The sequence below is a fragment of the Pyrus communis genome, chromosome 1 (assembly GCF_963583255.1).
Source record: "Pyrus communis chromosome 1, drPyrComm1.1, whole genome shotgun sequence".
In the NCBI taxonomy this organism is placed as follows: domain Eukaryota; kingdom Viridiplantae; phylum Streptophyta; class Magnoliopsida; order Rosales; family Rosaceae; genus Pyrus; species Pyrus communis.
Genome location: NC_084803.1, coordinates 996,647 through 1,011,256, shown reverse-complemented (window position 1 = coordinate 1,011,256; position 14,610 = coordinate 996,647). Strand labels below are relative to the sequence as shown.

The 14,610-nt window shown below is 36.5% G+C and overlaps 2 protein-coding genes across 2 annotated transcripts; both read left to right on the top strand.

The window, feature by feature from the left end:
- The first annotated feature begins 243 nt into the window (after positions 1–243).
- LOC137745605 (uncharacterized) lies at positions 244–5,337 on the top strand. The gene is made up of 7 exons (XM_068485584.1): positions 244–686; positions 1,231–3,180; positions 3,282–3,336; positions 3,728–3,876; positions 4,151–4,237; positions 4,542–4,670; positions 5,023–5,337. Exons 1-7 carry the CDS (start codon positions 618–620, stop codon positions 5,095–5,097), a joined length of 2,514 nt encoding a protein of 837 aa, XP_068341685.1. The 5' UTR covers positions 244–617; the 3' UTR covers positions 5,098–5,337.
- Positions 5,338–10,721: 5,384 nt separating this feature from the next.
- Positions 10,722–12,696, top strand: LOC137718374 (B-box zinc finger protein 21-like). The gene is made up of 3 exons (XM_068457915.1): positions 10,722–11,164; positions 11,291–11,740; positions 11,996–12,696. The coding sequence occupies exons 1-3, from the start codon at positions 10,979–10,981 to the stop codon at positions 12,266–12,268; spliced, it is 909 nt and encodes a 302-aa protein (XP_068314016.1). The 5' UTR covers positions 10,722–10,978; the 3' UTR covers positions 12,269–12,696.
- The last annotated feature ends 1,914 nt before the right edge of the window (positions 12,697–14,610 follow it).

Genomic DNA, 14,610 nt, shown 5'->3' with positions numbered 1-14,610 from the left:
TGCAAGTCTATTAAACAGGAAAATGATTATTTTTTAGGAATTCCGTGATCTCGTCCATTTATCGTATATCGTATGATCAATTTTCGTTAAATACTTTTCATATTTAATTTTAAATTTTTAAATAATTATTAACCGCACAATTTACAATTAATCATATTCTTTTCCTTAGTTGCCAGCAAGCCGTAAGCACTGAGATACTCTCTCTCACCTGCACGACAAGCGAGAGAGCGAGAGAGAGAGAGAGAGAGAGAGAGAGAGAGAGAGAGAGAAACGGCTGAGTGGGTTGGCACGTGCCCTAATGCCCCACCCAACTAAACCCCTAAAACCCCGCCTCTTTAAAATCTCAGTCACCTGAGACCCCGGCGCCGTGCCCCCACCGCTCAATTCGCCGCCGTCCACGTTTCACAAAACCTCTGTAAAATCCTTTCCTTGTATGTTTTGTGTTTCCCTCAAAAACCCCTCCAGCCGCCACGAAGGCCTTTTCCCCTCCGCCTATTTTCGTAATTTCCCCTTTCTTCAAGCTTTTTCCATGCTTCCGTGAACAAGCACGCTCTATAGAGAGAGAGAGAGAGAGAGAGAGAGAGAGAGAGAGGGAGAGAGGAAGGCTGGCGGAGACCATGGGTGCTCTCGCTCCGTTCTCTCAGTGGATTCCCGCGGATGATATTCTGCTCAAGAAAGCTGTTGAGGTACAAATTCGGCTCTAAATTTCCTACGTTTTTTCGGAAAATCTGATGTTCATGGATCCTCGTAGTGTATTATTAACCTGGATTTTTCTGGTAATTTGTTTTCGTTATACATATGATGTTTGTTTCTTTTTTGGGTTTTCAAATTATTGGGGTTTTAGTGTGTTATGAATTCGAATTGTTTGAACAATGGACTTCGGGTTTATGTTTCTTGAATATGTTATGGGTTTAGCTATCCTCGTATTTAAGATTGAAATTATTGAAACAGATTCGATAAATTGGACAAATGCTAGATACAATTGAAGGTGAATACAGTTGAAATTATGTTGTTATGTGCTAGTACAATTGTCACTGCTGGTTTTCCTGCTGAGGTAGGCTGTATCTTTGTCGAATTAACAAGTATTCGCCTCTATTAAGTGTGTTGCGTCAGAGGGGAACTACCCGGTTTTGATTTTGTAATTATATTTATCATACAAGGAAAGTTTATCAGGAATTAGTATTCTCGAAAGTTATATTTGGACTTGGTACTCTTTTGCTCTGTTTGCAGGATGGTGCTTCCTTGGAGTCACTTGCTAAAGGTGCAGTGCATTTTTCTCGAAGATTTACTGTTCGTGAACTGCAAGATCGGTGGTATTCTCTCCTGTATGATCCAGTAGTTTCTGAAGATGCTTCTGCTCGCATGATTGAGTTTGAGAGTTCCACAACAACTGTTCCATTTGACAGGACAGGAAATTCAAAGGGAAAAAAATGTGAATCCGGGAAGAGAAAAGCTGAAAGTGTTCGTAGTAGTTACTATGCAATGCGTAAAAGGATTTGCAATGAGCCGTTTCATTCCATGGGCCTTAACTTTCTTGTTGCACCCAGTAATAACAACTATGATGGAAATGGAGATGAGCCTCTTTACGGAAATTGCATGAATGGAGATCCAACCTCAGCCTCTTTTGGCCTTGAGACATCAGATATGGATGCAATGCAAAATCTGATGGATGTCGGCACTGATGATACTTTTCATATGCTCCAGAACCCAGATGGGAATGATTTTCATATGGAACAAGGTAATATACATGAAGATATTATGACATGGAATGAATCTGAGGTGGATGAATTCAATCATCCGGAGGGATTGCCAGATTGCAGCCTGTTCAATGCCGATGACATAGGAATGAAACCTCTGTTTACACTTGATCAAATTAATGGCAACGAGGGAAACATGTGCACAGAGTTTGAAGGGAACAAGGCCTTTAATTCACCTGTTTCAAACACTGTTGCATTGTTTAACAACTTGGAGTATTCATCTCCACTTCCAGCTATGCCAGTTGATGTTGGTCTTAGAGAACATGATATATGCACCAGTGATTCTTTTGAACTTCATGAAAATATCGATAACAAGGCAAGAACAACAGAGAATGATGCTCATATTGGGATGGAGGTGGCCACTGAAATGCCATGCTGTGATTTCCAGAGTTCTGCAGCTCCTATTTGTAATGAAGGTTATTTGGCAGAATTGTCCAATTCGCTTTTAAACTTTACGAATGAGGAGCTCATGCTCGTGACTGCTGATGGAAAAGATGTGATTGATAAATCTTACTATGATGGCCTGAGCTCCCTTTTGTTGAGTTCACCGAAAGATGATGTTCTTTGTGAACCAACAACCATCAAAACTGAGCCAGAAACATCTGTAGCTCATGTTATGGACTCCATGAACCCATCTAGTACGTATCCTGGAGTGGTAGATGACAATAGAGGATCCCAAAATGCTGATGAACATATAGTCTGCCATTCAGACACTCCAATGCTATCATCTTCAACAGCTTCAAACTATCAAAATCCTGAATTGAGGGATGGATTTATCTGCTGCACATTAAACACCGAGGACCCAGAAATCCCATGCAATGGTGATATTTTTCTACCAAATCGTTCATCAACTTCTGAAGGGAATAAGCCAATATCTTTGTCCACTAGTGGTTTCCCTGTTAATAAGAGAAATAATCACACAGGGCCGTGCTTTATGCATAAAGAGCGAAAAAATCTTGGAGAACCTCATAGTACCTCTCAGATTAAAGGATCACATTTCTTACAAGAAAAGGGTCGAAAATCTCCACTAGGTAATTTCGGGGTGAAATTTGAGCTGTCTGATTTCCCCAGTGAGGTGGCATCTAAGAATGCAGGTCATGTTGGTGAAGGTCTGGGCCAAATTGATTCAGCCAATCCAAGTACAAGTGTTCAACCTGGAATCCTGAAGGAAGGCACTAGAGAGAGTATATCGGAAAAGCATCTCAGTTATAACTCAACTGAGTTTCATGTGGAGAACCCAGATTCTGGTGTCATTAAAAAGGAGCTTGATCCATCAGCTACAATTGGGGACGATATATCATTACATATGGAAGGGATGCCCACGTATATTGCTGAACCACAATTAAATCCCGATACATCGGATCAGCTGGGGCTTTTTGAGAGCGATGATGATATACCATGCTATTCGGATATAGAGGCAATGGTTAGTGTGCTAAAATGAAAATCATCGTGTTGATAGATTTGCTTTGCTTATCAATTTCTTAATTGATCTTATAGTTTCATTGACTTTTGTTCCACCTGCAGGTACTTGATATGGATTTGGACCCAGATGACCAGGATTTGTGTTCTAGTGAGGAAGGTAATACTCAATCAAACTATTATGCATCTAATGACCAGCTCATTACTTATTTTCTTTATACAGACTTATCCGTACTTCTCCTCTGCCAATCAAATCCTCTAAAATGGTATGCATTAACGTAATCTTATCAGTACTTCCCTTCTTCTGCCTATCAAATCCTGTGATAAATGGTGTGCATTTATGTAATGAGTGTGTTTATTATGCAGCATTCATGCTTAACCGACAGATGATACAGCATTCATACTAAATGATATGTTTTGAAATAGAACATTAGAACATTCCTAATCACGGAACTAATATTTTCTGTAAACCGATTGCATCATATGTGATGTAGGTTCACTGCATCAATATGCCTTATAAATTGTAATTTTATGCTGTTCTCTATGTGCAGTCTCAAAATATCAGGATGAGGACGCTAAGAGGAGAATCATAAGGCTGGAGCAGTGTGCTTATTCATATTTGCAAAGAGCCATTGCATCTCATGGAGCTTTTGCCATTTTGTATGGACGTCATTCTAAGCATTACATTAAGAAGCCCGAGGTATTTCGATTGCCATATGGACCCTTCTTTTGTCTTTTCCTGCTACCTGGGGTTGGTAGGTTTTCACCCCATAGCTGTATTTGGAAGTGATGTAATTATGGAGCAAGAGTTATGTGTATAACTTAATCACTGTCATAAGGAATATTAAGGATCCATCTAGGTTTTGCTATGATGTGCAGATTTAGTCGAAAAGAAGAATTGAAAACTGATGGTCCAATAAGTCTGTGTCAGACATGGATTGATTATGTGAATGAATAGCTATCTATATCTGCAGGTTGTATTGGGTAGAGCAACAGACGATTCTGTTGTTGACATTGACTTGGGAAGAGACGGTCGTGGTAATAAGATCTCTCGGAAACAGGTAATATTATTGTTGACCACCTTAACATATTCACCATACCGGTGATGCAATTACTTGCATTTTTCTTTCCTTCCAAAAGTTTGGAAATAAAGATTATACATACATGCCGGATAAGGCGTGGGGACAGTTTGTTCTAAGTAGTGTTCTCAATGATGTGGTAGAAAGAAATCCCCCAAGACATTTAGGATTTAGCTAATTAAATCGCGATAGCAATGACAGGGTTGAACTTCGGTGTCTTCTGATTATGCTGTTTACGTCTTCTTGCTAACCCCAAAAATTTATTTAATTTTAATGTGTTTGTTAGGCAATGATAAATATGGATAAAGATGGATCCTTCCATCTGAAAAATCTTGGGAAGTGTTCAATCTCGGTAAATAGCAAGGAAGTAGCCCCTGGACAGAGTCTAAGCCTCAGTTCAAGTTGCTTGATTGAGGTATGTTCTTACAATTTCGTTTGCTAAAACTTCATTTTTCTTTGAATTTCTTAGCTGTTTATTGTGCAATGTCTCTGTGAGGCTGTGCATAAGTCTTGATTGTCATACCTCAAAAGTCGTTTTTATACTAGTCAAATTTTTGGGTTGGTGATCAAAATGCTCAATACATTGTGTACGTTATCTTAAGTCATTGATAGACCATGGTGTTTCAAATAGATTGGGGTTTTCCTGCCGTAATAATCTCAAGCCAAACACTAGAATTACACTCTGGTTCACGTAACACATGTTTCGGGCAGCTTGATCGCATCATATTTAACTAAACGATATTCTGTAAATGATGAATCTTGCACAGATACGGGGAATGCCATTCATATTTGAGATGAACCAAACACGCGTGAAGCAGTATTTGGAAAGCATCCCCCAATAGCTGAAGGCAAAGAGCACCGATTGTGAATGATAGCGGTGGTGCCAAGAACGGTACAGTATTCAGAAGGTGCTAATTTTTCCTGCAGCTTCTGGGGTTCACTAGTTGAAGCCACTTCTCTTCTGTTGTATACAATTGTCGTTGAAGAAGGTGGTCTGTAATTTGACAACATATTTACTTTCTGCTTATTGTTTTTCTATTCGAACTCATAAATCAATAGGACCACAGTTTGTTTTTCTTTGATTTAAGGATATACTAATCTAATTTAAACGAAGGATTCAAATTTAAAATCTCAATTATTGAAGAACAGAAAGAAAAAAAAAATTGGGGTCTTTCAAAAAGGCGCGACAAAGCTTTTCAATCTCGTTTTTCAAACCGAAAGCTTTTAAAGAGAAGGAGCCTGTCCATCATGGCAAATCTCGAATCCTGTTTTCAATTTTTTTTAATAGAACTACACTACTAGATGATTCCTGTAGCTGAATTCTAAAAATAAAAATAATTTTAATGTAAAACAAATTTTTCCGTTGCCAGGAGTTGAACTTGGAATAACAAATTTAGCTGTTATATGAGGAGTAAAAATGTACTGATATTTGTGCTATCTATTAATAAAAAATTTAGTATCAACAAAAAAAATAATGAAAATACTGTTATATTATTTTGGGAACTTTAACGAAAAACTCTGGTATTGTTCATTTTATCGAAAAATCACATTTTTACATTAAAAAGTCAATTCTGGTACTATTCACTTTACCCTTTTATTTTGTTCTTATCGTTAAAATTCAAAATTTTCAAATCATTTTCATTAATTTTTCTTATTGTTTTATGCATAATTAAAAAAAAATATTAAAAAAAATTATAGGCATTAAAATAATTTCGCCAATAAATATTGCTTTTTTCATCCATCTACGTGTAACAATAGTTATACTTGTCCTCTTTCTTTTTGTCACTCTCTACTTTTACTTTTTTTTTTTTAATATTTTTTTAATTTTATTTAATTAAAACTCCATTTTAATTCTTTTTTTATTATTTAAATTTCTATATATTTGGGACAAAAAGACAGGCTAACCTTGTCCCCACGGGAGAAATCCCTTCATTGAGGGAAAACCTTAGCCAAAGCTATTCGAGTCCTTTACTTATATTATCGATGACCATCATCAATTAAGGTATCGTCACTACTATTAGAGCTTCACTATAAGAAATTTTAAATTTTTGTTAAACTGGCAAGTGAATTGTTGTTTATGTGCATCATAGTAAATACTATTTGTTTATTGTTTTTTATTTCTACATCTGTTTCTTTTTCATTTTTCTCCCTCATTTCGTTTTTGAGTTTTTTTTCTTCTTTTTTCAGTTTTAGTAACAACGAGGGACAGTGTCCTGTCAAAATAGTAATCACAAATAATGAAGACAATAATATTAAAGATTGAAGCCATATAAGAAATTTATCCTCACACAGTGCACAGCGCATATGTCCAGCTTATGCAGCAACATACCTGTAATAAATATGTAAACTTCCTGATATTTATATACATATGACATGTATACATATATAATATATAGACATAAATCTAATGCATGGGGAATTATACATTTCCAGCCTGAGCACATCCTGTTCTTCAAAATAATGAAACGTATTGGAATCAAACCCTAATACAAAATATTCACAAGACCTATCTTTTGATCCTTCTTTGTCCCTTCAAGATTATTTAATTCTGGTATAATTTTTTTTTTTTTTCTTTCTGATCTGAGTTATAACAGCATTTAAATGATATCACATTCACATAACCGATGAGGGTTTGAGCACAAACGTGAATAAACCCTAATCAGAGGTTAATGCGTGCAAATGATATCACAAAGCAAGCATTTAATGACCACATTCACATAACCGATGAGGGTTTGAGCACAAACGTGAATAAACCATAATCAGAGGTTAATGCGTGCAAATGATATCACAAAGCAAGCAATAAGTTTCGTGGCACCAGTTATTTATTTGACAAGTGCTACAGTTTTAATTCTATGAGAAGAGTTTGGCTCTTTAAAGTTGAGGAGGAGTTCCTCCTCAAAATACTTTATGATCTATACAAAATTTCGTGCTTATAATTAGACCGTTCATATTATACATCACTATGTGAAGATCATCTATGTAAAAAATCAACTAAAACTAAGATGATTTGTCATTCAATTGTAGCAAATACTTTAGATAGACGGTTCATAATGCTTTTATCAAATCTGTCAATCTGTTTTTAACTTTTTTATATAGTTCAATGACTCAAAAATCTTAATTTTAATTCATTTTTTGTAAAGATAATATTTACATAATAATAATTTATAATATAAACGATTTCGTTTATAAGCACAAAATTTTATATATAGATCACTACGTATTTTAAGCAGAAGTGAAGTCTCCCTCTAATTATATCATCTTTCAATTGCATCTTAATTTGGCCGACATGAAAATTATAAACAAACAAAGGACATTACTGCACAATGATCACTGTGAAATCCAGAAAATGGATAATGATTCTCTATAGAAAAATGCTAAGGACTCCCTCAAAAGTATAGCCCCATCTCTCTTAATAAGTTGGTTTTTACTTGCTAGGATTTTAGACTAGAGTTGAAATAGTGAAATATATTTATTCCTACGTTCGATGTTTTGTGTTTAAATCTCTATTCCACCACTAGCCAGTGTGCGTTAATATGTAGCTAGGTCTTTGTCAAGGGGTTCCAGTCTACTTGATTAGATAGATATTTTCAGATAATCTATTATATAATAGACACTATATACTTCAATTATCAAACTAATAGTCGTAGAATAATTATCTGGACCAGTCAAGCACGATAAAGCTTCATATTCTTCCAGAAAATACATAAAGAATATCGTTCCTTGTCCCAAATAGGTATGATGCTGCTGGGCGACCGATTCCCTCTCGTCATCAGTACCATATCTTCCCATCAAAACTTTAACGAGCTGAATTTCATATAAATTTTGCCAAAAGAATATGTACTTTTGCTACTAAGTTATTCATTAAGTAGTAATTAATCAATAATCATGTTCATATTTTTATAGGCAAATTGTCACCTATAAGGCTATAATGTGTGAGGATGTGAATTGTTGTTTTCATGTCGAAAAACTATGAGATTTTGCATGTGTGTATTGGGGCTAATCTATGGTTAGGGTAAGTTGGGTCACTCCCTTGACTAATTACCAAGTTTTAGAGTTAAAAGTTTTAACTTTCTTCGTGGTGTTAGAATATCAAAGGGTAAACTGGGTTCTCAGGTATCTGCCCATACTGCCATTAGAAGAAAATATTGTATAAAATTAAAGATCAAATTTTCCTATAAAGAAAACCTCCAAGGAAAAGGATGCATAGAATTGTATCCAAATGAAAAAGCAAAATTAACCAAATTGTAGTTATTGGGGCTGGCACAGTATTAGGACGAGTTCGGTGCTTGATAAAAGTTAGGTCAAGGTTCGTCGGCGGTGCAGAAATAGCTTTCAGCAGTCGTACTAGCCCCCAGAAAAGGGAGATAGCAACATGCATGGGGAGGTCTTCGTTACGTACATATACACAAAATACAACCGTCGAGACAGCCGAGACTCAAGGCAGAGTCTGGCCTACTTTTCCATGCCTACCATAAAGACGTCCATGATTTCACAGACACAAAGTTGAAGCCACCCCATCCCCCAATTTTAAAGAGCAAAGCGGTCCCATGATCCTTAATTCCCGATAAAAAAAAAATAGAGGATTCGAGATTCGCTCATTGCTCGAAACTTCAACAATAATCTAGATCTGGTGGCAATATAAAATATGTTTTGTATAATGCTCCACTTACCAGAACCCTAATAGGCTAATATTCTATTGTATTTCATTTAAATATGTAATCCGACCCTGCTCCTCTTTTTAACAATAATAAATCTTTTAGAGTGGATGTTTGCAATGTTTTATTTTTATTTACTTACCGTTATAGTTTGGTATTTATTCATTTTCACTTATAAGTGTAAGTGAGAAGTTTTAAATTTGGTTTTCTTCAAAAAATGAATTTGAACTAAATTATTATGTTTGGTTCATTGTGAATTTTAGCTTATTCATCAATCCTTTAATATATATAATATCGTATGTATTAAAAAAATATAATCTATTTACTAAAAAGTTGTTAGCTTTCATAATGGAATGGACCTCTATTGTTTAGTGCTTCACAATAAAATAATATTGTAGCATCACAATAAGTGCTCATTTTGAACCGTTTTTAAAATAGCTGAAAGTGTTTTTAATAGAAACTTCAGTGATGATTTTAGTGATCTTATACAACTAGATATTAGTATTTATACACCCAACACAATCTTATTGACGAGTGCTAGAGTCAGTAGTTTAATATTCATGTCTGAACTTATTCTGTCCATATATATTCCATGTATGCCAACCTCAAAGGAAAATCACATTCAATTTGGTCACTTTCGCAATCAATTATATAAGGGTATGAACTATATATATGAAAGATCCTTCTTCCTTTTCGAATAACCAAAAGACATAAGAAGAAGAAGAAGACGACGTAAGATCACATGATATCTTCTCGATCTTGTGTTGTCACACCACCACAATGTATCTATGTATGTATTTCATGTTAATATTCAGTCTTTGATGAATTGAACTGAATTTCCACGTTTAATTTTTTAGTGTGTGGAGTGGCAGGGTAGTAGTACTTGAGCTAATAGCAGAATTGACGAAAAATTGAGCGCATAAACATTCTAAGATTCATATAGCCGACTCCACTTAATGTGATAAGGTTTAATTGTTGTTGTTGGAGTGGCAGGAAAGTAATAGCTAGCAACGTTAGCAGGTTCGAGTCTTGCTCAGATAAACAAAGCCCTCCTCCTAGATTTGGAGATCACATGATATCAGTTGCAATGCCAGAATGGGTATAATAAGGTGGTCCCATATAACTACTAAAATCAAAAGACTAAATAAAAACTAAAAAGTGATTACTCAACTTGGAATTCACGATGAACAAATTATTTATTGATTGATTAAGAGCAATTCGAGAAAGAAGTAAAAGTAGAAAAATGCACTTTTGTTGGGAGAAAAAAAATCTGAGTACAACAACATGATGACGTAATTCATTCAGCGATTTACACAAAAATTTGAAATTTTATAGTTTTAGTCGTACTCAATCGTATAAAGATGGTCTCGTGTATGTAGAAAAAAACTGATCCAAAACAGAAATGTCAATTTAATAGTGGCGCATAATATCACAAGTTACTATGTATTTTAATTTTCTCATATTAGTTTTGAAACATTATCACGTTAGTCACATTAGCATTGGTCTTTGCCCTAACCCTAACCCTAACCCTAACCCTACCGGCTACCCCGACTTCCTCACTTCCTCGCACATGCATGCTTCCCCAAAAGACGAACCAATTACCAAAGCTGGAAATGAAAAACAATTAAACCGGAACCTAAAAGTAGTAAACAAACGAACCCCAAATTATATGGAGCTTTTATCCCACTCTCACTACATGGCTAAATTGGGTAACTGTAATTTGTTAAATATTCACTGACCAAAACCATTTAATAAAGCAACCACCTCCCAACCCTTCGGACCTCTCAGCATCTTCCTTTTACTAGCTCACTCCACCATTCTCGCTCTGTTAAAGTTAGAGAGAGAAAGGGAGAGGCGAGAGAGAGATGACCATAAATAGTTCCCCAAGATTTCCCAGTATCCCTGTCGATATTTTATTACTCGCCGGTACTTTTGACCGTCCTCATATTTGTTCTCTTTAAGTATCCTCTGTTTTCTTCAAAGAACCTCCACTCCCACTGCCTCCTTTTCCTCTTTACCTATTTCCCTTAGATTTAGCTTCTCTTTCTGTTTTGGAAGTTCAAAACTGATGAAGATCCAGTGTGATGTGTGTAACAAGGACGACGCCTCGGTGTTCTGCACTGCCGACGAGGCCGCGCTCTGCGACGCTTGCGACCACCGTGTCCACCACGCCAATAAGCTCGCTTCCAAGCACCACCGTTTCTCTCTCGTCCACCCCTCGTCTAAGGAGTTCCCCGTCTGCGATATCTGTCAGGTATATATTAACTTACTGACTTGTCAGCGCTCGATTGCTACTGTATATATCCTCCCTCTACGGCTCTACCCTCTAAACAATGGTCGCTCGATTTTCTGATTTGGGTTTCTTAATCTTCATCTACAGGAGAGAAGAGCCTTCTTGTTTTGCCAGCAGGACAGAGCGATTCTGTGCAGAGAGTGCGACCTTCCAATTCACAACGCCAACGAGCACACCCTGAAGCACAACCGATATCTTCTTACAGGTATTAAGCTCTCCGCCACCTCCGCCCTCTACAAATCTTCGCCGCCGCGGCCAACTGTAGCAACTGCTAGTTCTGAAACCGCCGCTACCGATCTCAAAAAGCATCAACCTTCAACCAAGAAATCTGTTTCCGCCGCCTCTCCTGCAATTTCAAATCCAAACCCACCTCCTATGTCTGTCAAGAATTCAACTTCAACCGCTGCAATCGACAAAGGCGGTGGAAATTTGGTGGGTGCGACTAGTACCATATCCGAGTACTTGATAGAGACGCTTCCGGGCTGGCACGTTGAGGACTTTCTTGATTTTTCTAATGCCCCGTTTGGTTTCTCTAAGGTTTGCATTGATTTATCTCGTTCTTCCCTATTTTTTCTTGAAATTTCCAAATTCGGGTCGGAATATGATTTTTGCACACTTCTGTTTGTTTCAAGTCTCTTGATTCTCGTTTGATTTATTTCACACCAACAACGATAAGAGAGAATGAGTTTGCAGAAATCACTTCTCCTTTGAGTTTTGTTATAATCTGTCATCAATTAGTTATTTAGCCTGGTGGATCTGACATTTTGCAGTTTGTTTTATTGGTTATGGCAGGCCGACAATGATATGATGCTGTCGTTTTCGGAAGCCTATCCGGAAAGCAATCTGAACTCTTTCTCGTCGGAAAATATGGGGATGTGGGTCCGACAGGCATCACAAGCTCCTCCGTATCAATATTCACATATGGGCGGTGGGTTCGTTGGCTTCGAAGAGACAAAGCAGGGTACAAACATGAAAGCCAGCAACAGAATGTGGATGGATGACGGCTTCACAGTTCCTCAGATTAGTCCTCCATCTGTTGGCTCCAAGAGTTTCAGACCTTTCTGACAGAACATTTAGAGCGGAGAAGCGATTTACGCACACATTTTCTCGTTCTACACTTTATGTTTATTTTTGTCGTTTAAGTCTAAAGGTGTGCAGACGAAAGAAAAATGTCGTGTGGAAATCACTCATTTAACATGAACCGATCCTTAGATCATTTTGAAGTTAATTTTAACGCAGGGATTTCGTTTGTTTATTTTCTTTGGTGGGTTTAGTTCGATCTCTTCGTCCCACCTTTTGTATGAAGGGAGCTTTTGAAGACCTCGACAAACCCAGTTGGAGTGCTTCAGCTCCCTTCTCTCTCTCTTTCTCCCCTTTGTACTTATTGCGGAATGCAAACATCCATGTAAATATCAACTGCAGCGTGCTTTGTTCTTTATATTTGCTTTCAGTTTCCAAAATATGTATGGAATCGGGAAAAGTGAAAAGATTTTCGGAAAATAGTAGAAAAGATTGGCCAATGCGACTACAAGAGTACTTTAGAAAAAATTAATTTGAAGTGTGTGATGATCATACCAGCATATAATGTTATTGATACATGTGTTATATATAATTTGAATGAGTGACATAATTGATATGTCATCAATCTAGTTAGGGGTGTGTAACATCACGTCAAATGAATTTATAAAATCATGTATGTTAAGTGGACCTAATTAAGACGGTGTAACATAACGTGCAATGACTTTAAAAAACCATGCATAGCAAGAAGACCTAACAAAGATGGTGTAACATCACATAAAATGAATTTATGTACCATGCATGGTAGAAAGACTTATGACATGAATCAACTTTGAACGACATGTCATGACAATTCAACCAAAAAATGTCCTCATTTCTTTCACCCAAGAGTATGTGACATGGGAATGGAAGGTAGAGAAATTTTAAGTAGATGGTTGTGATGGTGAAGATGTTGACAGTCAGATATGCATGGAAAGATAAGTACAGAGAGGCAATTGACAAAGAAAAAGTACAGATTTGACCCAAAACAAAAAAATACAGAAGGGCACAAAATGATGGTCATGTTTTGTCTTGAGGCACTAGTTTTTAGTCGTAGCAGCAAGTGCTACTGCAGCGTCCCTTTCACTTACAAAACTAGAAAATTGGTTTGGTTTCATCTTGGTATAATTAAAACCTTTGGACTTGGTATACATTATACCAAGGGAACTGATATCTCAGCCACCTTTCATGGCGAGTTACAAAGGAAAGAACAAGAAGTTCAGTCATGCACGAAGGAATTGGATCTCCTCTGGATCCAAGAGAATTGAACTTACTAATTAATGAATCTGGATCATTGAAATTTGATCCAACGGTTACAATTATTATAAATTTTAGAGATACCCCATATTTTAACCGTTTGATCAAATTTTAATAATCCGAATACATTGATTAGTGAGCTCAATTCATTTGAATCCGATTCCATGCATGAAGATCCCGTTTGACTGGTAGTCCAAATATAAAACTCTTGGTGGACCCACAACGGCACAACACATGGTTTAAAAAAAAATAAAAAATTTCTTCTTTTTACCTAGTGTGGTTAACATCGATGTGAAGTGTGAATGCGGAAATGAGGGAAGAAACCCTAGCACATGGTGTAATTTTGCTGTGGGGTCCAGTTAATTGTCTCAGAGATTTTAAGCATGTATTAAAATTTAAAATCCTTTTGGGTAGGATAATTTGGATTTCATATCGCGAAGCTAGTAATCTCAAACTTTACCCACCACCCAAATCCTAACCCTACTAGCACAGTCGCATCTTGAAAAATTGGGCGTACGTGTTTAAATTGTGTACAAATTCCCAGTCAATTTATACAACTATGGCCCTATTTGCATCACATGCTTATTTGACGGTGCTCAGCTTTTTGAACCGGTGGTCCACTTTTTAATCAAGATATCAAGTTCGACTATCCACGAACTCCCATTTTTCACTCTTGTTAAGCATCTACATCCGTTGAAGAAAAATTTAATTGGGTTGTCAAGATGTTGGATTTGACTCTGAAGAACGGAATAACATTTTTCGTTTTCATTATTTTATGTATTAGTTAAAAAATTACAAACATACGATGTGATGCATAAGGAAATCTTTGGAAACGAGGATAATATTGGCAAGAAATAAATTAACAAAAGCGGAAGAAAGAGGGATTTTGTAATTCCGCTGGAGTTAGTTTAATAATAAGGATGTGTTATCCACACATTTTATTTTACTTCTCACATACCTTTGATAATTTTTGTCCATTGATCTTCTTCAATTCATTCAATTCGACGGCCGAAAATTAAAAAGATATGTAAGAAGTAAAATAAGGTGTGTAGATATCACATCCCTAATAATAAATGTCGTTGCTCTCGTGTCTC

Coding starts and splice junctions, on each gene's coding strand:
- LOC137745605 (XM_068485584.1), top strand. CDS start 618: ATGGGTGCTCTCGCTCCGTTCTCTCAGTGGATTCCCGCGGATGATATT. Junction 3,181..3,281: donor ATTCGGATATAGAGGCAATG/GTTAGTGTGCTA, acceptor TTCCACCTGCAG/GTACTTGATATGGATTTGGA. Junction 4,238..4,541: donor ATAAGATCTCTCGGAAACAG/GTAATATTATTG, acceptor TGTGTTTGTTAG/GCAATGATAAATATGGATAA.
- LOC137718374 (XM_068457915.1), top strand. CDS start 10,979: ATGAAGATCCAGTGTGATGTGTGTAACAAGGACGACGCCTCGGTGTTC. Junction 11,165..11,290: donor CCGTCTGCGATATCTGTCAG/GTATATATTAAC, acceptor CTTCATCTACAG/GAGAGAAGAGCCTTCTTGTT. Junction 11,741..11,995: donor CCCCGTTTGGTTTCTCTAAG/GTTTGCATTGAT, acceptor TGGTTATGGCAG/GCCGACAATGATATGATGCT.